Source organism: Bombus terrestris, chromosome 4 (genome assembly GCF_910591885.1).
Source record: "Bombus terrestris chromosome 4, iyBomTerr1.2, whole genome shotgun sequence".
Classification (NCBI taxonomy): Eukaryota; Metazoa; Arthropoda; class Insecta; order Hymenoptera; family Apidae; genus Bombus; species Bombus terrestris.
Genome location: NC_063272.1, coordinates 16,610,450 through 16,636,525, shown reverse-complemented (window position 1 = coordinate 16,636,525; position 26,076 = coordinate 16,610,450). Strand labels below are relative to the sequence as shown.

Below are 26,076 nucleotides of genomic sequence, written 5' to 3'. Positions count from 1 at the left end.
TTTTAACCGAGATTCGCCTCCGATGGAACTTGTCGATCGCAGCTTGTGCGTGTTTCAACACGAAGGAAATATGCGTGTAATGGTTTAAGATGTTTATGACAGCGTGGCGAAAAAAAAAGGAAAAATTAAGAAAAGAGAAAAAGTGATGTTCGAGGCGACAGGTTGTACACGTGTATAACACGATTATAATTACCAGGATCTCTCGACGTTTGAGGAAATAAAATCGGAGAGAAAGACTTGTCCGTAACTAACTTCACCACGTTGACACGCGTTCTTGATCATTATGGGTACTACGCCTTGTTTCGTGTAAAATGACGTTTTGTTTCGGTTCTTAGGCGAACGAATGCATATCATAGTTGTAAATTAACGATTTGTGAAATAAAAGCTGCAAACTGTTTGTGTTAACAATAGGTCATTGAACCTTGATGTCTTTTTTTGGGGGGATAATTCACACCTGCCCGTTTCTTTGGTCGTAGAATAGCTTCTTATCGCTTGCTCCTTTTTGATGTTTTCCTCCCTGCGGTGGTTTGCTTTCGATTTTCGTTTTCTAACGTTCGTCGTTGTTTAACTCCTTGCCTGGCATAATATTTTCTATGAAATTTATAATGCAGTTTAAGAATCAAAATTATCAAATGAATAAATAGTAAGGTAATCGTTTGGCGAGGAGTTAACTAGAAATACACACTGATTATCCTTAATTTCCTATTATTTCTATATTTGATTTCAACGTATTTAACAAACATTAAGATGTACATATTATACTATCACTTGGGTGTCTGTGTCAGAGGCGATGAAACGAAGAAATAACTCACGTACTAAATATACAGAAATGATATTGGTAAGTTTGCCCTATTTTGAAGATAATCTTTTACCTATTCTTATAACACATATTAATACTGCATGCCTTTCTATATTTCTATCTAAATTTTAGCTTGCATCTCGATTTTTATACATATATACGTATTCATTACAGTTACATGCATATCACTAATTGTTATTCAGAATATATAATTAAAATAGAAGATAGCAACAAGTACGATCAATATGGTTTTATATGAATCATATACTTGAATCGGAATCGTAACCCTGACCTGGCAATGTAGATTCATAGATGACCACGATAATTTAAATTAGATTCGAATTAGGTTATTTAATTTTTATTTCTATCGCATATCTTACATCATAAAGGCTACCGGTGTTCTTTGTCGCGTAAAATATAGAATATACATAAAGTAGCATAAAATTAAATAAAATCCAATAGCTTAAATTCAAGATTCTATAGATCATTCGTACAACGGAACGATATCAATTGGAAATCGACTCATCGTTTCTACAAACTGTCGTCTTAACAAACTTTTGCTATCCACAGTCCATAAAAACGCTTCGCCATTCAACCCCCAAAATCTACCTTCGTCCTTTGATCCACCAATCCTAAGAAAAACATCTCACATCCACATCGCTATATACACGAATCAACCCTAGCCGAATTCCATCTAACAGACCACGATCATTTCAGGTGTCGCTGGCCCTCGGTTTGGATGCAGGAGGTTGGGGTGCCCTGGTGGAACGCACGAGTGGCGGCGGCGGAAGCGGTTCCCTGCTAGGTCACGGCGGTTTCGCCGGTCTGGCGGGGTTGGCGCGTCGCTGCGGCGTCTGTTTGGCTACGTTTCCTTCCGCCTGGTTGCTGGAACGGCACGCGTTGCTTCAGCACGCCGGCCAGGCTAGCGACGACAAACCATTCACCTGCGAGCAATGCGGCCAACGCTACCGTTACCGATCCGCTTACGTGAAACACCGGGAGCAAAACCATCGGGCCCGCCTACCGGCCGATAAGCTTTTCACCTGCGACGTCTGCGGCATGCAGTTCAGGTACCTAAAGTCCTTCAAGAAGCACCGACTGAACCATGCGTTGGAACGATTGCAACGAGCTCCGGAGCCTCAGAGCAGCGCGATGACGGTGTCCGCGGCTGCAGAGAGGAGCGACCAGGTGTCCAGCACGGGAGAACCATCGCAGGTGGAGACAGGGAGCGACACCACTACCAATCCAGGTGAGGAAGAGACGCGGGGAACCTTCAATGAAAATGCTCGCGAAGAGAGCATCTCTGAGACAGCCAGCGTGCAGGAGAATCCTGGCGAGGCTGTGGAGGTTCAGATGACCGAGGCTCCTACAGGAAACAGCAGATCAGCCGGTGGTACCAGCGAAGTTGGCGACACGGATGACAACGCTGTGGACGACGATCGTTCCGAGCACACGGATCCTGTGATCAGCCTGGCTCGCAGCAGTCACGAGGTTGACAGGCGCGAACGTCGCTTCGCCTGCCCCTTTTGCGGTAAGTGCGTCCGTTCGAAGGAGAACCTGAAACTCCACGTACGTAAGCACACCGGCGAACGGCCGTTCGTCTGTCTCTTCTGCGGACGCGCGTTCGGCGGAAAAAGCGACCTTACTAGGCATCTTCGTATCCATACCGGAGAGAGGCCGTATCACTGCGAAATGTGCGGCAAATGTTTCGCCAGGGCGGATTATTTGTCCAAGCATCTCACCACCCATATACACCAACGCTAAACTGCGTGGATTGTACGGACGTTCTTGTCACTTGCTGCGGCGTCTTCTAGCTCGGGTGTTTAGGGATTCTGTGATAGCGAAAAGGGTTGTTCTAAGTGGATGAATTTCGACTGTGAGCGAATCGACTCGTCGAAGTACGCGATCGCCACAAAGATTTTTCAATGTTGCAAGTTTTTCTTTAGGTAGTGGCTAATCGTGGCGATTCTTGCTTTACGCGCACCGCTTCAGGGACCGACAGCGAATCACTTGTATACAACGATCGTAGAAGAACGAATTATTTTAACCGCGATGCTTGCGTATTGTGTATCGTTAAACGCGTTTGTTACATCCCTTGGAACACCCTTCCCGTGTCAGAGATACTCGAAGAAACGAGACAACGACGTAAGAAAAATAATGAAGCTTCATTCATATAGAATTCGCCCGATCATCGAGTACAAGATCGTAACAAGGGGCGAGCAGACAGGTGAGAGAACGTCAACGTACGCAAAGGTAGTTTTCAAAGGTTCGTCCACGCGAGATGTCCGCTCTTCTCAGAGTCGAACGAGAGAAATTCTGGCGTGAAACTTCGGAGGATGCGGGAGATCAGCATATTTTTAAGATAACGTTAAACTACGCTTCGTAAACTTCGCGTCTTCGGATCCATTTTTCGAGGCTCGTTGAACTTGCGATTTTTTTTCACGAGTTCTTTCCTCTCTCTGGTGCGTAATCGAAGAAAAGGAAGATTCGAGAAACGTCTAGAGCGCGATAAGAAGAGGAGAACCATGTATCCATCCAGCCATTTGCCCATCGAGACGAGTCAATTACAGAAGAAGAGTGGAAATGAAGAAATCGTCGACGACGATGGCCGTACATGCGCGATTGTAATCTCATCGCGAACGTGTGAGAGAATAGAAGGACGAAGTGAACGAAGAGAAACGAAAGTGGAAGAAGGTCGAAGATTTCTACTTAACGTTAGTGAGACTAATTTGTGATAAAGGATTCGAAACCAAAGAACGCGACGGACGTCGACGATGACGGCTCGTTTTTGTTGTCTTCTTCGTCTTCGTGCACCACCGACGAGCGATCTACTCGTTTACGTAATAGCTGTCAGCGTAATCGATGCGATTTTTATACAGTGCACGCGATAACGATCATTCTTCCGTATGCCACGCAGTCGAGGACACGTCGCGACTCCTGGTTGGACGGGAAGTATCTCCTGAATGGAAATCTAGTGGAAAAATATGTAACGTCTAGTATAACGTTTATGATTGATATATTGGCCCCGATTCCGTGACAATTTAATATGAAAAATGTGACCCTTTTGATCAAATTTTTTTTATGGAACTTTATCCTAGAATAGTTGAAAGAAAACGAACACGATGCAAGATTTTCTTTATATTTACGAGTTAACGTTTGAATCATTAGGTGCAATTGGATGTTTCAAGTTGATTTAACCCTTAACTAGTACTGTCAGATCCTGCGATACTTTGTGTGTTATAAATATTGTCATGATTTCACTCTCAAGTAATATGTGACATAAATATTTTGAAAATTTTTGATCGGTTCGAATTTTATAGTTGTGTATCCCGGAAGACGGATGCTCTTTTTCTAAATTTCTCAATCGTATTACCCGAATGTACGATAAATATCCAATGTCTTAAAGAAACAAGACGCGCATCTTGTGAATATTATTTATCAAGAGAGTAAAACAAATATAAATTTAAAGAAATAATATTTGTAACATCATCGTATTTCTCACCTTCTAATTTATGAGGTTGATCGTTGTGGCTTCCGAGCCACTCAATTATAACTTACAAGCGAAGGTTTAAATTTTTTATCGAGCCTAGAACTTCGGTAGAGAGTTAACATGCTTCTATTTCACTGTAACTAGTTAAGGGTAACTTGCTTTACTCGCATCCTTACAGTTTAATTCTTTTTATTCCATTAATCTAAAGAAACAGCAGAAATGCTGGTATAATGATGCAGAAGAGTGGTATCTTTGGACCGGATTGATATCTATCTTTATTGGAGCAAAATTTTAACTAGTCTTTAACTGATCTTACTGTGTCTTTTGCATTATTTCCAACTCGATCTTGCTCCTCTATTGTTCGTAAATTCCCTAAATTCCAAGAAAACCTGTGAAGGAGTCGTTATTAAAAAATTTCGAGGAACATATATGAGGATTAATTGAACTCCTCTCGATTTGATTCTTTCGTTTCAATCTGAGATTCTATTATTTGAATAAAAAATCATAAATCGTGGCGAGAAGATAAATAAATGAAATACATGTAAATTTCTTGTTTAGAAATATGTAATGATGGATACAAAAGGCACGGTTTATAGAGTTTTAGGTGGTAGTTTAATAGGGATTAGACAAACTACTTAATTGTTTGACTGCAAGTATCGCGAAATATTGAATTTCAAGAATTAATTAACAAAAGCTGCGCTAGAAACATAATCCGCGTTATACGTGTAGCTCGAGATTATTCGTTACAAGTGGAGGATTCTCGCAGCAGCATCTCACGAGAAACAATCATGTTTGCTATTCTTCCTCTGAAATTAATTAGCCACTCTGGTCTACAGCCCAGACTGCGAATATCACGAGTAGTTTCCTCCTTCACAATTTCACCTGAAATAGCGTGTGCTTGCGTCTTTGTGTTTTCTATCCTTAAAACAAATAATAAAGACACGTCACACGTGGAAGGAGGAACGACAGAGGTTGAACAAATACCGTGATATTTAGCAGTCGATTAATTACCAGAAAAATAATTCAATTTACGTTATAATTATTTTCTTAATTTGTTCTCGAACTTGTTTCATTAACCAAACGAGATATTCTATTGCGCGAGATTAGCTTAACTTAAGTACCATTACGAGATACCAAATTAAAGAAATAATCGAATAAAAACCTTCGCTTCTCAACCTGACAGCCGGATATTTCAAAGAATATCTTCCTAATGTAATCAATTAGTCCAACTCAATGAAATACTAAATTTAACAAATAATTATGTAAAAAGTAATTACATTGAAACTGCCACCTTTCGATCTAACAACATCGATGCTCAAAGATTTAAAACATTTTACCGAATACGAAAAGAAAAATAAATTAAAACAATAATTGTTTAAACGATAAATTACATTGAAGCGACCGGCACGATGATTCGAAATATTCCAAAGAATACCATTCTCTATAATCAATCGATCCATTGAACTATTGTATGTACCTATAATACAGGGATGAAAAGATGGCAAAAGGAATAGGGATGTGATGGACCGAACGTGTCATATATGCAAATAAGAGAGCGTAACAACGCGTAACGATGAGCGACAGGGAGCAATACTTACTTCCTTTGCACCAGTGCTATCCCGCTAGTTATTTTTCTAGCTCTGTGCTACGGTATCTATGTAACTTCTACGATCAATCGATCGTAACTCTTGTCGCCGGTGGTCAAAAGACGTTGCATACAATTCAAAGAAACGATAGACTTCAGGTCCAAAGGACGCAGCGACGCGTTCAACGTTAGCATGGATGCGAAGGATAGGCGCGAATCATGCCAGGCCCTTCTCGGAAGCGTTGCCGGTGCCTTGGAAAGCCAGCCGTGTATCCTTTTTAAACCTAGCGATCTAGCAATAAAGCGTGTGTTTTCCGTTCTAGCCGTCACGCAAGTAGAAAAAAAAAACCGACCAGGACACCATGTATTATCGCACGGTGTCCGCGGTTCTTCCAAAAACCTCTTCTTAGCCAATTGTGTCCATTTTGCTGTTTACGTGTATATATATATGTATGTCCCTGATACGTGTACGCATATATATACATACACATGCATATACATACATATACACATCGATGAAACGATAGATCGTCCAGAATGCACATATGCGCGAGCGCAGAAACGAGAGTGCCGGCTCATTCTCTTGGGACCTGGTCTCGCAAGCGAGTTCACATCGTCGTTCCACTCGTTTCCGTAATTCCGAGGGTTCCGAGCATACAACGTATGTATGTATATATATGTATCTGTGTGTATACATATATACGTACATATATATGTATTTACATACATACATATACAAACAACGCTACTCGAATCCTCGAGGTTCGCCGAAAATACATTTACACTTGTTAGTCGTTCGTATAGCGTTCGCTCATCTCCCATCGGACGCTGGATCGCTGTCGATCGCGAGATCGACCAACAACTTCCGTCCGGTTCCCTGACCGGGATTTTGCGATCGAAATTGAACCTCTCGTCGCGTCTTAACTATTCACAAGGCTACGATAACTATTCGCCTGGTGAACAGGTTACAGAGAGAGAGAGAGAGAGAGGGAGAGGGATCGAGACAACGAGAAGGAGAGAGAGTGAGAGAGAGAGATGGATCCGTGGATAGAAACGTCGACGATGAACGCGTCCACCGGTGGGAACGAAGATCGATCACTCGGACGGATGGTAAATTATTCGGCGCGTTATTCCGTCTTCTAAAATAGACATTAAATTAAGGATAAGTAATGAGATCTACAGCGATCGTTGTTGCAAACGTGCCGTCCCAATGCCAATGTCTCGTTTACTTTTCGTGAAAGTTACCGCATAGCTTGCGTCGATCTTTCGCCGTCTTGGTGATCGAGATCTGTTTTGGAGTAGCTGCGTGATATAGGAACGACGAGAGAAATTTTTGGTTCGATCGTGGGCGATTTGAGCTGTTTTTAACGACGCGGGATACCGCGACTGTTACTTGTCCCCGGGAGAACGTGGGATATGATATAGCTGTGAAGGATGCGTAAACAGAAGGTTCTTCTATATTTTATTCTTGTACACAACTTGCCTCGTTTTAGCGAACGCTGTGATTTCGTGATCGTTGCTCAAACCTGAAACCGAGAGCGGAAATGCTGGGAGACTGATAGCTTTTTGCGTTCCATCCTAGCGAATTTAAAAGGGTTTGTCCTTTGTGATTTTTCGTTAGTCGCAGGTATTACATATTGATGCAACAATTATTTCTGAGTTACAACGTACGTATAGTTTACACCGCGTATTTTCGGATATTAACTAACTCTTAACGCTTAGACGCTTCCTTCTCTGTACATAATTAAGAAAATATTAACATCCTTGACTGTTTGCAAAGATTATCTTATGAAAATGCTTCAGACTTTACAGCATATAAAAATGTAATTCTACACGCAGATAGACAAAGAAAGTATAACGTCGTAAAGAATAACTTTGTAATTCAGAAGTAATCAAATCGTAGTAGTATCAACATTCATTTTCGATATTGAATTTCTTCATCACTACGTGTTACCCGAATTAACGAATTATTTGAACGAAGAAACCAAGGAACGTTAACCGATATTTTCTCTGTCGAATATTTAAATATCGCCAAGTCGAACGCAAAGAGCAAAATCCCCAGATCAACCGCGGTTTCGTACCAAGTTCAAGTCGATCTTTCACCCGCATGGATCCCACGTCGCGGCGCACTTCGCTTCTGTAATTTCCGGGGACACGCGATTACGTCGCGCGCCTTTGCACCCGCGAAAATGGGAAAAGAATGCGGCACCGGTTAACCAAAGAAAGTCTCGCGAGTCCGACCACGATGTACGAGGAACGACATTAAGAAAGAAAAATGGAGAAGAAGTAAACCGAGCTCGATTCTTGCGAGGCCAGTTTGCCCAAATTCCGTCAGAATTAACGTTTAGTCATTTAGCTAGTAATTTACGACGTACTTGCTGCTGTGTGTATCGCGCATTCGTGAAACGAAGTCGAATAACGAAGGTGCTATCTAAGAGAATAGAATGATCGTGGCCCGGCAGCCAGGAACGACGAAGACAAAATAACCGCTCGCGGGAAGAAGGTGCCAAAGAAAAAGACTATAATAACGAATACTTACCTATTACACGAAAGAGGCTCGTGTGTTAGACGAGGAACAGAGTCGACCTATAATAGAAATAATGGAGAAAAGAGAAAGAAATTTCGAGCCTCGCATTTCCCAGCGAGCGGGCTGGTCCGGCGCCGCGATGAATCGATTTAGTCGATAAATTACGTATATTATGTTATATATATATATAGTCGAGTCGATTAAAGGTGTAAGTTTTACAACGCGAAGCGAATATAATCATCGTCCCATGATGGACGAATGAACGAAGGAAGGCGAACGTATTAGGTTGACTTGAAAAAGTGAACCGAAAGGGAGAAACTATTAAAGAAGAGAAAATAAACGAAAGAAGCGGATATAAGCGAATAGAGAACATGTCCAACGAATGTCAACGAGTTTCAAACAAGCAAACAAATAAACAGAATTAAAGGAAACGAAGAAAAATAAGAGCATTTGCGCGCGTAGGGAGAAAAGAGAAAAATAGAGGAAATTAAAATGAAGCTAAAAGATAAAGTAGCGGAGGAAAATGATAAACTAAGAAAAAAAGAAAAATAAAACGAACGAAGGAGAAGGAGAATGAAGAGGCGCGAATATAGAAGATACAAACACGGCGAGACTTTTAATTTACGCTGGTTTGTCCATCTCGTGCGGTCTCTCGAAAAGAACAAAAAAGAAAGAAAAAAAAAACGCGCCGGTCGACAGGACCGCGTATCGTGTCCGTCTCTCGCGCGTGATTAACGATCCAAGGATTAAGGAAAATAGTTCCATGACGCCTGATGCCTCTGTTAGCTTTTATACAGGCAGCCACGTCCGCCCGCTGCCGCTCCATTTCCACTGCACGCCAGATTTACTGCGTTATGGACGGCCGAGGGAAGCTGCAAATCGTTCTGTCACTGAAAGACCGACTGTGCTTGACGTTTCCTGCTCCGCCGTGGTACGACCGACCGTGCTTCGAGGATCGTTCTCTGTACGGGAGAAACTACCCCTTGCAATTCGCGATCGCGTTCCTTACGTCATCCGATTACCTTCCTTTTTTTAACATATTTTTAATAGATTCGAAGGGTTTATGAATTTGCGAGTTTGCGAGTTTGCCGAATATTTGATAGATTAGGTGATCGTGTGATAGAGTTCATGGTGACCTATTTAACTCTGGTCTGATCTTAACTCGAATCATTGGTCGTAGGTTATTACCGTAACAGAGTTTGAGGATAATTTTAGGATATTTAATTTTAACACTGTGTCGGCTACCAGTGTGTATATCGATAAGATTTCACTGAGATTGAAGTTCGTGTATTCTTCAAATATTTCGAGAATTCGTGATCATTTTAACGCCAGTTCCTTCGTTTACTTCTTAAGCTACACCGTTTGTGATGAAAACGATATTGTTTAATCTGTGATACCGGTATCTTGAATAAGAAAGTATTTTCTTGAATTTCGATAGATTCCGTAGATCTTCGATTCGAATATCGAACGATGGTTGTAACGATATTAGGAAGAGAAACGAGTGATTTTTAAAAATTACTTGTGCAACGAAAGCTATCTATAGGTATATTCTTTAAACTGTGATATCGATACCTTTAAATGATAAAAGAAATATTTATTTAGCGTACTAGTGTCGTTCAGTCTGGAATGACTAACGAATATTTAGATCAGTTTAGTCTGTATAGCTTGAAAAATGAGTTTCATATCTGGTAGCATTATTTTATCTTCGTCACCTCCTTTATTTCCATCCGTCCTTTTAAACGGTGTGGGAATGAATGTGTTAGAGTTATGATTACAAAAATCGAAACACAAAACGGTGTTATATTAGCAAATATTTTCGACAGATACTCGTGCAAATATTTAGACAGCTAGAATTTGGTATGGAAATATATATAGTGATAATAACGGGAAATAAATGAAACGTGCTAAGGAAACAGCTCGAAAATTGTCCGATAAAACGAACACCCCGATCGCGTGTTTCATTTTTGTCGAGATACAACATTATGAAACGAATAGGAGTATTTTTATTGGATAATTATTATCGGATTTATCGTTAAATTTACAGTGTGCGGATTGTTATGAATATATGGGAAGATTTAAAGGCGAAAGTGCGAAGATGCACGGAATGCAAATAATATAAGAAAATTGTCAAAATATGACGCTCTAAGTTCTATTGAATTTAAGTTAAGCGTATTTATAAAAATACGAACTTGCATAAAAATCCGCAGTCTTCTGATTTATATTCAAAATTGCTCGATACGAATTTCTGACAAACTTGGTATTACAACAGTGCCAAATATTGCAATGAAATGGAACGTTAGATATTAAACGAATAGCAATTATGCCATTCGATCGTGCATACGTAAAATGATAAGAAATTGCATTTATCATCTTAGTTAAAAGCTTAACATGAACACCATTATGCATTAGATAGCGTGTTCAGAAAACTTATCAACGAATACAGAAGAGATCTATGTCTTTATCTTTACATTAGTCATGTTCGTTTTCTCTTATTAATTTCACTAACTGAATTACTCTTTCTATTCTTGCATACAGATTGGTCTTAGAATAACAAGTAATTTACATTATTAATTTCGAGAAAATTTTGTTTACGATTTATTTTAAATATCGACTATTTAAATATATCGTAATTCCGAAATACATTTCACGTGATCAATTCGATTCTTTCGACTAATTTGATAGTTGCGTAACTATTATAATTTGATATTGATTGACAACGAACGATATATATATATATATTTTTTACAAGCACAATCTGTAATAACGACATATGCAACAGTGATAATATTTTATAACGATTACTATTACATATGTGATATCGAAATATCGACTCGAATTTTAGCTAGCTTTTATTATCAAGGTACTAAGTAAACGTTTGATTTACTGTGATAACATGATAGATAATATCAAATAGTACAAGAACAAAGGGGTCGTACGAGAATTTTTACAAGAATTTAATTCACCAACTGTGAAAGCAATTTTTCATTTAAAAACACGCGTGTCACTTTTGTATCCTTGCACGATAGATGCAGCATCTCATGTTATATAACAAATAACACATTGTGTATCGAAGTTAGATATTTTTCAAATAATGCGTATTTCAAAGAATTTTTAATAAAAATTCTACGCACTTGTCTATTTAAAAATTAATTTCTTTACTTTACTTTTCATATATTTTAATGGGATTTGTGTAAATATAAATGTCATACGCGATTATTTAATGCTTCTTTAAAATATGGTCAGATATACAAAGTAAAGTAAATGCTTTGACGAGACAGGACATCGCATGGTTTGTAGATATATAATTGATGGAAGCGATATAGTGAGGTTATCAAACAGGTCAGATGTTAAAGTTTACATGTTTCAGAAGCAAAAGCAGCAGAATATATCGAGAAGATATACCACAGCTGATAATTACTTCTCTCTTTGCAAAATATATTTTAAAGTATACTGTGTGTCGCGTAATTTGGAAGGGAAATTATAATTGGTTAAAAAGATAAATCATTTGTTATCTTGCGGAAATCTTGAATGGTAATTCACCAATAAGTTTACGAATTTTACAAAAGATAACACGAAACGTATTTTAACGTTAAAACGAACATAGCTAGCTGTCAATAGTCTACAACACTTGATTATATAATTCGTCTCTGATTTACACAATGTGTTAATTTATAACTAGAAACCGCGTGAAAATTTCGATCATAGTCAAACTACCTACTATCATTTCAACCTTAGTTAATAAAGTTTAATTATACTCATTCGAGCCTATTCGTAATATTTAAGTGGAATAAAGAAGAAAAGATACAGCTGACGAGAGCATTTGACCATTTATCATAGAAAACTTTGACATCCTATTGTATGCATTATGTAAAACTTTTTGAAATTTCATTAGCTCTGCAGCGAGACACAACAGTCACGTTTATATTGATAAAATTTAAAAGCAACTTGAAAAATGTAGGTATTACGAAATATTTACATTAAACATATATTTGGTAAATATAATTAGCATGCAGCATGGATAAATGTCTTAAGCGTATAATAAATATTAAAAAGTATTCCACCGAATATCGAGGCTTATTAATATAACGAATAATTGACCATTCGAATATTTGTATCATCTCTGTACATAATCTCTGTACCAAATGTGTATCTTGTAACTTTCATTTACAATTTCAGATTTATTTCAAACTTGACAGATATAATCGTAATACTCGAATCTCTTTATAGCGCCAATATAATTTCAAAATATTACGTATAACACACGCAATATATTTCTAACGGGTTTCTATAAATGTTGGAATACTTTCACGTGCCACCGTGGATGAAACTCGATCACAGTTGTGTTTCTATCGAGTGAATCGATAGCGAAAACTAGTCCTTTGACCGGGAGAAAATCAAAGGGCGAAAGTCGCCTCGCACTCTTCCAATTTGCCAAATCACAAAGTTAAAATCGTCAACGGTGCTCTAGTCGAGGTTTCGCAGCCCGTCCAAATTACGAGAGCGATTTTTTCGCCGGTCTCTCTACTCGACCTAGAAAACAAAAGCCCACAAAGATTCTTCCGATAACTCTTCTGTGACGGCGCGGTAAAATCTTCATATCCCGCGGAAAAAAACATTCCCGCGGGACCGTGTGTCCGGCAAAAGAGGAACGAGAAAAACAGATGTCACGGAGAAGAGGATGAGCCACGCGTTGTCACGTTTTTCACAGACGTGAAAACTTCCGGTTTTACACTTGAAATTTCATGTATTCTTTCTGTGCAGTGTAGGAATTCTACGGGAATCGTCAATTTACACATTCGAAAGTCTACCTTTTCTGTTTTCCATGGCCTTATAGGGAGAATATTGGTAATAATTAAACTGAGGATGTGTTTCTGCATTTATGGGAAATTTAACGCTACTATATAAAACTATCGACGACTAAAGCATAAATCTTGTAACTAGTGAAATTTTAACGAAAGATATACGAAGGAATGATATAGTGCAAGAAGAAAATCGTCAAAAATGTCGTTGACTTAAATCCAATAAATTTTCATGTCTATTTTTGGTCTAAGATTATATGCGAAGAATATGATAAGTCAGGTTTCGTTAATCTTCTGACTTTTGTGTCATTTGATGATTAATAAAAAGAATGTTAATACGAGACAGATAAAAAATGAAGAAAGGGGAGTTTAGAGAAAATACAAGACATTTCTCTTTAAAATAGGAAGCTTTCAATTTTCGTAAGTTTACAACATTTTTGCTTCTGTTCTATGAAATTTTTATTCTCAAAATACGATTGTTCGAAAAATAGAACGGTAACCGTTCAGACGATATCTTAAGCGATTATTCGGAAGTCGAATTGAGATTAGTATTTAGATTTAGGAAAAACGTATAATTGAAATAAATTTAATTTTTATAGTCTTTACGAACAAAATATAATGTTGAAATAATTTATTTACTTTAATAATATCAGCGAGTTTGATGTGATAATTGTTTCTGACCTTGAAATTTTAATTTTTAAATTCATACGGTTTGTTTCTCGATATTTTCATAGTAATAATATCATTTTACGATATTCATAGCTATCAACGATGCCTGTGATTCGGAACAATCCGATTCGATCGAATACGCGCGATGCACCGATTTGTAACAAAGAAAATAAAGGTAGCTGCATTCTGTTCTTGAAAAAATGATCACGAAGTATTGACACCGCGTCGAGCCAAAAATTTCCACGAATAGAAGCAAAAACAGACACTCGACACGTCCCGTTGTGAAATGCCATCAATCTTTCCATTGACAGTGTTATATCCAATCGAATGTCTCGTAGTTCGAGTTTCCCATGCCAAAAGAGGCTCATGAATATCTATCGTCTAGGTGAAATTTAGGTTACCTAATTCCATTTGATCTCATTTTTCCTACGATCAAACGTTACATAATATCGTTAGAATTATTTTAAAATAGACGTGTATGGATTTTCTCAAGGGAATCTACAGACTTTTCACAATTCTCTTCAAAGAATCGTCATTATCCTTCGTACAAAAGGAGATCCTTTTTCTTGGTCCTTCAGTTATTACCGTCCTCTACTGTAACGAAATATGGATTCCAACGTTTACGATTTACTCTACCGCTGTTCTCGAATTTTTATATTTTAATCTTCGTCTTATTACAGTCTTATCTATAAACACCTGTAATGTTTCAATTGTAATATAGTAAATAACAATTGGTTCGTGTTTTGTTGAAACTTGAGATGCTTCTTAATGTTAGAAAAACACGATTAAGCCGAGCTTTTCCTTTCACTACGACGAACTAAAACTCGGAAGTTAGTGCGTAACACCCACCATTCTAAATAATTTAAACTTCCTTCGTTTAAACTTTCTGTCGCTCCACCTCTAGCGTCGAATTCTATTCGTCGTCACGAGTAAGACGGTCTTTCTTCCTATTTATCGCACGATCCTCAGCGGCCTCTGCCGAACTCCAATCGCAGAAAGAAAACCATAGACCACCTATCTTTATTCTCTGCTAACTTCCCATCAAACTACCAATACGCGTTGTTACCGCGACAAATACCGCGGGTCTCATGATCCTTTACCATCTGCCTTCTGCTAAGGCAGGAGTTGCTTCGATGTAAAGAAATAACGCAGTAACGCGACTTTTAGCAAACTTCGATTGCAACAAGAAGACGAAAAACCACCTATTTCTATTTCACAAGTACAACTTCCAAATTTACTTTCTAACATTCTCCAACGCGTTCGTTTTCCACCAAAGCACGACCACCGATGATTACCACGAGAAACGCGAAAAGTCCACGATCCTCGCGACCTTCCTTTCGCCGAACAACCTTGACGTTAAGAAATAAGAATGCGATAATGCGACTCCTAGCGAACTTCGATTCCAAAAGGAAGAGGAAAAGCCAGCTATCTTTACTCTTCGCCAATTTCCAAATTTACTCTATACTCCGCTCTTTATCGAGCCAGCACCGCGAGAAACCTTAAAAGTCCACGAACCTCGCGATCTTCCTTTCGCCGAAGCAGGGTTGGTCGAGCGAGGTCGCATCGATATCGCGAAATAATGCATCGGATCCTCGTTTTAAGTTCGCCCCGAACTTACGACTGGGATTCCAGGAATCAATTAATCGTGACGCGGTGCGCGTTCATGTGCAACTCTGCGTCAGTGTGCATAAAGAGAGAAAGAGGAAGAGAGAGAGAGAGCGAGATAGAGAGAGAGAGATAGAGACAGAGAGAATAAGGTAATAGAGAACAAAGAGGGGAAGAGGAGGGCAGACCAAGCGGAGTACGAAACGCAGGCCAAGTGGAAAGAGGGAAAGAGCGCGATAGACCGAGCGTGTGACTCCGCATCACGTTAGTTCGCGTGATAGCCAACCGTCTTTCAATCGAAGTCGGTAAAACGTACCTCCGAAATGTGCACGGCATAATATATTCAACGCGATTGTGTGTCCCGGCACAAAGGGATCGCGAGCAAAACGGAATGGAGCAAACCTGGGTTTTCCAGGGGCGCGCGAGCGCGCGTATGGCCTCGGCACGGTTCCCGAGCCCAATGGGGTGGGGCGAAGCTGGTTTTTCCGTCATACGTCCACTAACGAATATATCCGCGTGATATTTTTTTATAGTTTACCTACGAGTGATATTTATATTTACGGATATATTTACGCCAAGCGATCCGTCTATTTCATGGCCTATACGAGAACAATGTGCGAGGGAGGAAATCGGTGTTGATGAAGGAACACGGGAACCGCGAGTCGAAAGCCTTCGCGCGATTCTTAGGTATCTTGTCTAAGTACGTTGTTACGAGGTCGAAATTTCGAATATCTCGTATTTCATTTTGTTTCGTGTTGGTATTTCTGTGTAGAAATACTGTTTGTAGATGTTTGGACACGCGGTAACAATATTTGAGTACGGACAGGGTATACAGAGTGAATCAACGATTAAAAGTTACTCATTTTCGTTTTTCGAACAAGCTCTATTGATTTAATTTTTTATTCAAATATATAAATATTTGCACTCCCTTCGCTGTATTTACGACTCTATTTGTTTCATTATTGATATTTAACACGAGCTTGAGGTAATATTGATACGCCCATTCGACTTTCACCGAACTATGCGAGTTAGCGTTGAATTAATGATGAGAACCTATTTATTTATAGGTTTTATAGAATTAATTGTACTAATCGAATTTTTTATGTCATTCGATGGCGCGAGAGACCGTATTTATATAGGGACTCCTTTCGGTATATTTATGTTTGTACTTGTTTCATCATTGAAATTTAGCAGCAGCTTCAAATAATATTGACGAACCTATTTGAATTTGAGCGAAATGTTGTCTCTGTTTTAGGGGAACCTTTGCCGCGGATAAAATTGTTTTCGCGGTTGAATTTTTCGATGACCGATAATATTACGAATTTAAGTGTTTATTTATTCAGGAAGGCTTAATACCGTTCACTGTCGTACATTACCGTATTCTGGCAAGCTGCAAAGCGAGCGAACACGTTAATGTTTGTTTCGCATTAAGTAGCGGTGTCGATAATTAACATGTTCGCTGCGATGCACACCATTGATGATGCATTATTGGCTTTTCGTGTACACACAGCCTGCTGTCAGTACACCATACTATGCGACGTTGCATGCGCACATAGTTCTTACTTCTTACGATCGTGATTTTCTTCCAATAAATTATTATTTATTATTAAAAACTTTTAGAGCATAACTATAGAGAAACTTGAAACTGAATAGATAAGTATATAACTGTACATTTGATTTCGATCTTTAACAAGACATCGTCACTCTATAGTAAATTTATGATACGATTAGAATATAGAAATACAGATTAAAAAATCGTTTAAGTGGATAAATCCTCGAACTTATAGAACGACATTTTTATTCCTTGTTTTAAACAACTCGTCGAACTTTAAATGTCATGGATAAACCTTGGGACTTCTAAGAAAGAATTGTTACTTCTTGTTAAACAACTTGTGCTACAGTTTCTAATAAACGGCTATCTTTGTTATTTTCAATCGTGGAAATACGCATGTTACTGAAACGTATAAAGTCGGGCACCTCGTCTGGACCTCGAAACAACGTTAACAGAATGCAAGCTTCGATCACGCGTATTAATTCGGATGCGGAAGAATTCGAAATTCCAGGCAATTCGCGGCGGACCGATGGATGATCACGTTCGAACTTAATCGCGTTCGAACTGAAACAACCCGATTTACCCGAACGAAGAGTAACGTTAATTCCGTACATTATCCTAGAACAAAGCAGCACCCATGGCCAGGCGTTATGGAATGGATTGGGCATTTTAAACCACGTTTAAAAATTATAACTACCTATACAACACCAAGTAATATATATATATATATAAATATATATATATACAAATTCTAATATATATATAAATATATATATGACGATGATAATATTATATATATATATATGAAAATATATTTAATGAATGTTCCTATATTTATACTATAAGTACATACTAAGTGTATTATATTGATATTCGATGGCGATTTCAGGTTTTTACCAAGCAACAACAAAATAAAAAAATTAAATGTCTGTTTAGATAGTAGCCGTACTATCGGGTTAATTTAAATGAATCGGAAGAGAGTGAGAAAAATAACGAAAAAAAAAAAAAGGGAGATAGGTAGAGAGAAAGGGAAAGGCTAAAGAAGTGAACGCGACGAAGAATGATATCGATGCAAACGATAGAGAAGGGTTAGACGAAGAAACGATATAAAATACGCGACGAGCCTCGATGATTCGAAATTTCGAATCGATCGTCGTGTAATTTTGAGATTAGACGAAGGTTAGAGGAAGAATGCTTGAAAGCGGGTTTGTGTGTGTTGGTGACGAGGCGAGGGTCTTCCTATACTGACTGAACGATCAGATGTGATATACGCATAAGGATTAATTAATAATTATTTACTCCAATCGTATATATATATATGTAATTAATATTATTAATATGGTTATGATATACAAACATTATATCTATATATTGTGTATAGGTAGATAGGAACATATACAATGTTTTTAACTGGTTTATCTATGTTCCGAGGATATATGCTAAGTGTATTTAGGTAGGATGTTGTAAGAAGGTCTCTCGGCGTTAATGTTTAATCGATAGAGACCACGCAAGTGATTAAAACCGCGACGAACCGGTCCTCGCGACGAAAATACCACTGTTCCTCTGAATTATTTAATTATATATCGGTTTCTTGTTCAGGTCTCGCTACCAGGAAGACGACGGTTCTTTCAAACGTTGCCCAGAAATAACAGAGAAATCCATTTAATGCAAATTTAACAATTGCAGAGATTTTAGAATTGTACGAAGTAGAACGGAAAGCAGAAAAATAGTTGATTGGAAATATTAATTTCACCTGTAATTTTTATGTAAGATTCTCAAAGAGGCGTCACCCGTCTCACATTTCCGAATCATTCGAAATTTATCGAACCTTTATGTATCAGTTTTCTCCTTCAATAATGAATCATGTTTCATTCATAAAACGAATTCGACAAGCAGAATGCGTTTCAAGTTTGTTTGTACGAAAATAGTAAAGAAAATCGTAAGAAGGGAAGCTGTAAAATTCTTCGGACTACACCCTGTTACATCGAAACGCGTGATGATATTTTCGTCAATTTTTCATTCGAAATTTTATGTTAAAAAATTACTCAAACTCAAGCAACGACATAAAATTACTAATATTAATTTACCAATCCATTCTCGGTTATCGATTACGTGCAAACAAAATGCAGCACATGATTCGATTCATAAAAACGCTTTGAAATAAAATTTCGAAAATCATCCTTCAAAGTATCATCGTCTTTCTACGAAAGTCAAAGTCGTGAAAATTTTCCGACCCGAAGGCTAGCGTTTCGATCGGGTTTGCGAAAATCGGATCGTTCGTGACGAGGACCAGTTCCTCGCGGAAGCACAGCGAACCGTGCAGGTTCATAGGGAAAAGAAAGAAGCAGAAACAATTGGGGAGTGTTTCGAGTTTATGCGTTCCGTGCAATAACAGTTTGCTCAATCCTCGGTGTCCGTCGGTCCGTCCGTACGGAACGACTACTCGTAGGTTTAAAACGAAGCATACATACACGACACAGATACAACGACAGATCGCACACACGGAGTATCACACATACGCGCGCACACACACACACATACACAAAACGAGAACACACACGCACTCTCTCTCCCGGTACAAACATCCGCACACATTCACACACACTCGCGCGCGCGCGCACGCGCGTGTAATTCGTGTATAGAGAACAGCAGAAGTAGTAGCTAGCTCGACTCGTTAACGTAGCCAGACAATTTTCGAACGTAATAGCCGGAAACGGAAACTTTAATCTCCTATTTCAAACCTTCCTTCGAGTCTCTCGATGTCTTTTCGGTGTCTATTCTAAAGAGATTTAAGCGAAAAAAAATAATTAAATAGTACATATAAAAATATATAAATATAATAGATATAAATATAAATATGACAAGGATAAAAAAAAAAACCCTGCGAACGATTTCAGCGTTTAGCTTCGTCTGTGTAATAGTACGTACGATGTCTCGAAGAATAAAGTGAGATTCAAGAAACGCTAAAAAAAGTAAAAAAGCAAAAAAAGAGAGAGAGAGAGAATGGAGTAACGTATAAAAAAGATACCTTGGAACCCGTTCGCACGGCGTGGTTGCAAAACGTAACACATCCACGTTCCGACGAGGCGTGCGCGCGCGCGCGCGCGTCTGCACCAAAAGCGTAATAATCCTCGACTGTTCCGCCAAAATTATATACAAAATTTGTTGAGGCGGTCGAAAAGCTTCGTAAATCGAAACATAGATGTAAAGAAGATCCCGATCTTCTGACAACGACGGAAGCGGAAGCGGAAGCGGTGCGGCGCGCGTGCACGCCACGGTTCCCACGCTATTTCGGCAAAATTAATCGTAGATGTATCGCTAAACCTTTTTCCTAATCTTCTCTCGACTTCTCGTTACCCTAGCAATAACGAACGATTACGGCTGTCGCTGTTTCGTCCTCGAAAAGCGAACGTTCTTCCCGCTGCTGGAACTGTTTGTAAATCCATGGCACGAATGTCCGCCGCTTCGTCGTGTAATTTTGCTGAAATAGAGATCGTCCCACTACTAATCCTGCCGCCAAGTAGAAAGGAGAAAAGAGAAACAGAGGTGCGTGGAAGCGTAAAGAGTACGAGGATCCATGAGAAAACGAGAAATTGAAAAGAGATGAAACTCGATAAGGGGGACGAAAGAAGAATCGTTTCGCCGTTCTCGGTGAGATTCGTTCGAGTAGCCCCGCCGAAATTCACACTCGTCTCTGCCCCTTAAATCCGAGGCAACCCTCTACCGACCCGTCGATAAAACCCACCCCCCGCCTTCACCCTTCTATGTCGAAGCTTTAACGAAAGTCGATTTTGCAATCACACTTAGCCGGTTCGCGAGGATGTTTGAGTAATACGGCGCGATCGAGAAAGAAAAAATGAAAAATGAAAAACGTAAGAATGGAAGAAGACGAAGATGGGATGAATACACACACAACACATACACACATTTCGTGGCCGTACTGTCGTAATTGTTTGTCGTACCTACTGTTAGATATTAATGATTGTAACTTGTAATAATTAGCGTAATTTGACGAATTGAGGGGGGCGGCACGTGCGCCACGGGTGAATACCAGGAGGAATTAGAAATTGGAAACGCGCGACGCGGCGCACGTGGCCATACCGCCCCTCCACGTGGATGTTAGAGATATTTTTCAACTTGTACTAAATGTGATAAACCGATGAATTGACAATGAGCAATCTAACTGTAATATATATATAAACATTATATTATATATATATTATATATATATTATAAATACGTGTCTGTTGTACAAGCCGTGAATAGGTTTTACCGTAAATAGTTACGTGTTAGCTTAATTGATTGATTGTACACATGTCGAGCGAACGAACGACGTTTCTTTCTCTACGTAACGTACAAGCGAGAGGCTTATAAGTAAAAAAAAAAAGACAAGAAGAAAACTTCGAAAAAAAAGAGAGACAAAGGGGAGAAGAGAGAAACGCGTGGGAAGAAAATAAAAAGAGGCGATAAGAGAGGAAACAGTGGTGATGATATCGCAGGCCGTCTCGAAATCTGTCCACGAATTTTTCCAATGACGCTGGGCGCTGTCTTCGAGATACGTGCCACGCTCGCTTCTTGGTTAATCGATTAATTAATTAATTAGGGAACTGGCCGGAACGGGCTGAACGAACTGCAGCCATGTCTTTTCTTCTATTTTAATTTAACCGTGACTCGATTACAAATTTTTAATGAAATTATTTGTTACTTAAATTTATATCATGCACGCGCATAATTGGCTGAATTGCCTTTATACGCGCAAGTTACATAGAGGAAAATCGATGCGCGATAAACTCGAGATTAAGTCTTGTCTTAAAAATTTTTATCGAATTTTGTAAATATTATTCGATTTTTGTCTAGATTAGATCTAATTTGAAACTTTGAGACGAGTTAACTCATCGATATGAATTAGTTTTCTAAATTCAAGCTTGTAAAACGTACTAAACGAGACATGTAAAATTGCCAGAGAACAATGATAATCGTAAGATCAATTCTGTTTCTAGTAAAACTTTTCTGACCTCTTCCAGAAGAATTATTTCTCATTTATCAGTACCAAGCCAGAAATAATATTGGAAAATATTTCTGAGTAGAATAACGTTCACTAAAAGTACATGCCTATCGTGTTTTTTCTATCTTTTAAAAACCTTGCTTGGATTAAACAAAAATTAAAGATACACACTTAATATTCATATTATAATTTATTATAATCCTGGCTAAAATTTTAACGCTAATATACATATTATGTCAGCATCCCTCAAGAGTTAAAAAATGTCTATAACAGCATCTACATATTCAAACTTGCTTACGATACGCGACTCTTTATCAACGAATTTATGTTTTCTTCTTTTCCAACTTGTTAACAAAACTGTCGGCTAGCTATTAAAAACAAAATGAAAGAATATCACGCGTGTTTTTCTTCGTGCCATTTCTTGCTAGACGTCAAAACTGGCAACAGGATGCCGTCAGCCCATTCACGGTAACCGCGTTCGATATATTACGTATGTATGTATAAATAGCCGTTGTGTGTGTGGTACAAAGCTGCGAGTCTCATCTGAATCCGATCCCATCGACCGCGAGATCGTCGATCATCACGGATCGGCGATCGATCGACCGACCAAGCTGACGGTACGACGACTACGAAGCGGCGTGTAAAATTTAATTCTAGCGTTACCATGAACCGCCAGTCACGGCGCCCCACGTCAATGGCACGCTTTAGAAGGAAGAAGAGAAAAAAAAACGGTGAAAAAAAATAACGGGGGATAAAAAATACTGTGTAAAGGGGGAGAAAAAAAAGGAACTAATAATACACTATTACTGGTACATTATTATATACATTGTAACCAATTGTTGTCTACGATATAATGTTATTTTTCTAATTCATATTCAATTGTTATCGTTGAGAGCGAGAGGGAGAGAGAGGGTGAGAGAAAGCGTGAGAGAGACAAACACGAGGGCACACACGAGAATTTTTAGGGAAGAAGAAGCGAGAGAGAACCTAGCAGGCGGCCGCTGTATGCGTAGATCCCGCACATCTTTGCACCTTTACTCCTGATGCTACTTCCGATACGGCCGCCATTCCTTCCGATCGTTCGTTTACTGCGTGATTATAATTTCATGTCTCGTTTTTTCTCTTTCTCGATTGGTCTTCGTAATTGGCAATATCCTTAGAGTTCGTGCAATTCATTTTTCCATTATTTTTGTCGTGTGTTATTTTTGCTTTATATAATTTATTTTGGAACTACATGACTGTAAAGTATAGGTACTTGTTACTGTGGAATATTTTCTTATAGAAGGAAGATTAAAATTATTAAAATTTTTTATATTTATACGTCTTATAATATGAAAGCGTTTTAAAGGAAATTTGATTGGCAAATATTGGAAATTTATAAATTAATTTTATCGATTTATTGTTCGTGTTTTATAACCCGAATCTGATACAACTCGTGTATATAAACGCGCATAGTTTCCTATTATTATTATTTTAGCTTGAAAATCAATAAAAAGTACACCACAGATGGCAACATTTATACACTCGAGTAGAACATTGCCGGAATAGACAGACACCATAGCTTGACAGAAGTCTGACCAATCGTAGTTTTCACTACTGGCAACCAATCTCTTAAAGCAACATATAACAAGAGAAGAGTCTAATTTTCTGCAAATTATATCTATCCTCTTCCCATTTATTTATTACCTTCGCCATAATTATAGTTCAATAGTATCATATTCTACGAAAAGAAAATACAAGCGGACAAAAATATGAAGGAAAAAGGCAAAGGAGAAATCCTATGAAAAATGATTTATTTATCAGGACAAATGTCGTGTAGCAGAAACGACGATCGACGAATCGATGGCCGTCAAAGACTAATTGATAGATCAGACCCTTCTCCTCTCCTTAATCCCTCTCCTAGCCCTGAGCTTTCGTAGATGGATGATGCGAGGCGAAACAAAAGCGGTAGCGACGCGTAATTAGCAAAAGAATGCTAATGTCGGGCGGCGCGCTGGTCTGTGATAAAACAAAAAAAAACTAAAAAAAAAAATAGAAAAAATGTGAAAAAAAAGAAACAAAACGTCGCGGGCGTGTATTGTATTTTTTGTAAGGCTCGTTCGTGCCAGATTTGTGATAGCCAAGTCCGCGGCATCCTCGATTAAATGGACGATGACGATGGGCCGGCGTGCCACCGGCGCGAGGGAAACAAAATGTCGATTAGACAGAGCGTTGGACGAAAGATGCACGGGGGATCGCTTGAGTTCTTTTAAATCGTGACGATTTTCTTCCGTGGAAGAAAAGAAAAAAGAGAAATCTCTGTACTTTGCGATCCGACGATTTTATCTTGCTCCTTAATGAAGTTATTTTAAATAATTTTGAATTGTCGCAGTTAAAGAATCGTATTAAAGCAACGTGTAATTAGTATCGTGAAAAGCATGGAGTTGGAACTTGGTGTTGTCAAAGACACTAAGATGTTTTCTTCCCTTCGTACAATTTTGGGATTTTTTAAGACTCGAAGTTTCGTTAGCAATCTATAAAATTAATAGTTTCGTTAGTTTAAGAAATTCAATTAAATTTTTAGTCTTTTTTTCTTTGCAATATCCTACATAAACTTACGATTTGTTATACAATAATTAATAGAATCGTACACTACTTCCCTTAGAAATTATTCATTCAATTATTATTACACAAACAGTATATAAATTCCAAGAATCTTAATTACCGAAATCCACGAAATGAAAGAAACATCAAAAGTATGATTAAAATGTGTCAGACTCCATACTTTTTACTACTGAAATCTATCTTTATTTCTTCGTATTCATATGTTGAAAGGGCAATACTTTTCAGCGAATTGAACACCCGAGCAAAGTAAACTCGAAGAATCGCCAATAAAGAAAAGAATGTCTCTTAGAAACGATAAAAGGAGAGGAGAGAATCGTCACGGAGGAAACAAGTCGAAACTATACTTATTTCCAGTCGGTGAGACTGGTATGCGAGGAAGCCTAAGTTTACTAATTGTAAGCAGCATGCCGCGTTTCGCGTTACTTTAAAAAAAAAAAAAAAGCCGCGAGAAACGATATTGAATTTGAGATTTGGTGCGTGTACGTGTGTGTGCGTGCGTGTGTGTACGTGTGTGCGTGAACGCGTGTATTGTTGTTGAATCCTGGTATCCACGATGCCAAAGATGTAAGTCATGTAATAAAGTTGTGGCTAAGGTACTATGGTAACGTCAATGATAACGATAAACAACGGTGATAATCGTTATTGCTATCTTGTAACGTTTAATGTATATCAGTGTCGTGCAAAAAAAAAAAAATTGAGCGGCTGAGCTCCTCGGTGTTGTGGGTATACATACTCGTTCCTAGCAACTCGTATGACAATTACTACTCGATACACTACTCATAACATTGCATTGATCTACTTTACTCTACGTACTTCAAAGATAAATAAATACATTCTGTCCAATCTCAACGATTGCTGGTATTCGATTTTTTTCCACATATCCTTTATAGGTAAGACAAGAATTCCTTTGAAATTGGTTTTCGCTTTTTCCTGTTTTAATTGGAAAAAATAGAAAATAAAGGAATATACTATATATATATATAAGGTAGGTATTGGTTTCGATAAGTAAATTAAAGATCTGTATAATTTTATTTTTTCAGCGTTGATGAAGTAAATAAAAAGAGAAGAAAGATCGTTAAGTATTACAAAACAGGTAGACTCTTTGTATAATGCAATTATAAATTAAATTTCAAGATCTTTTTTTAAAAATATTACAATAGATTAGGGGAAACGGAGGATAATATAAAATCTAAAAAAATGCATTGTATTTATAAATCCACTGAAACGAATTCATAAATGAAATATACTTGAAAACCTATCCATGACCGGAGCTATATTTGAAAAAGATTCAGCGTGAAGTTTAAAAATATAAAATATATAAAAAATAAACGATTGTATATCATCAACTTGAAATAAATAAACTCGAATATGTCAATCTCAATTTTATAAAACGCTAGAACATTTTTAGCTTGTTTAAGAAATGTCCTATAACGTGGATGTC

General features: G+C 38.2%; 1 protein-coding gene across 3 annotated transcripts in view; it reads left to right on the top strand.

Annotated features, from left to right (window-relative positions):
- The window catches only part of LOC100649403 (zinc finger protein 628), a 120,428-nt gene extending 94,944 nt beyond the window's left edge, over positions 1 to 25,484 (top strand). For all 3 annotated transcript variants that reach the window (XM_048405121.1, XM_048405120.1, XM_048405119.1), the window contains one exon: positions 1,517 to 25,484. In XM_048405121.1, coding sequence (XP_048261078.1) covers positions 1,517 to 2,563 — 1,047 coding nt within the window. In that variant the 3' untranslated portion in view covers positions 2,564 to 25,484. The remainder of the gene's footprint in view (positions 1 to 1,516) is intronic.
- Positions 25,485 to 26,076: the final 592 nt, after the last annotated feature.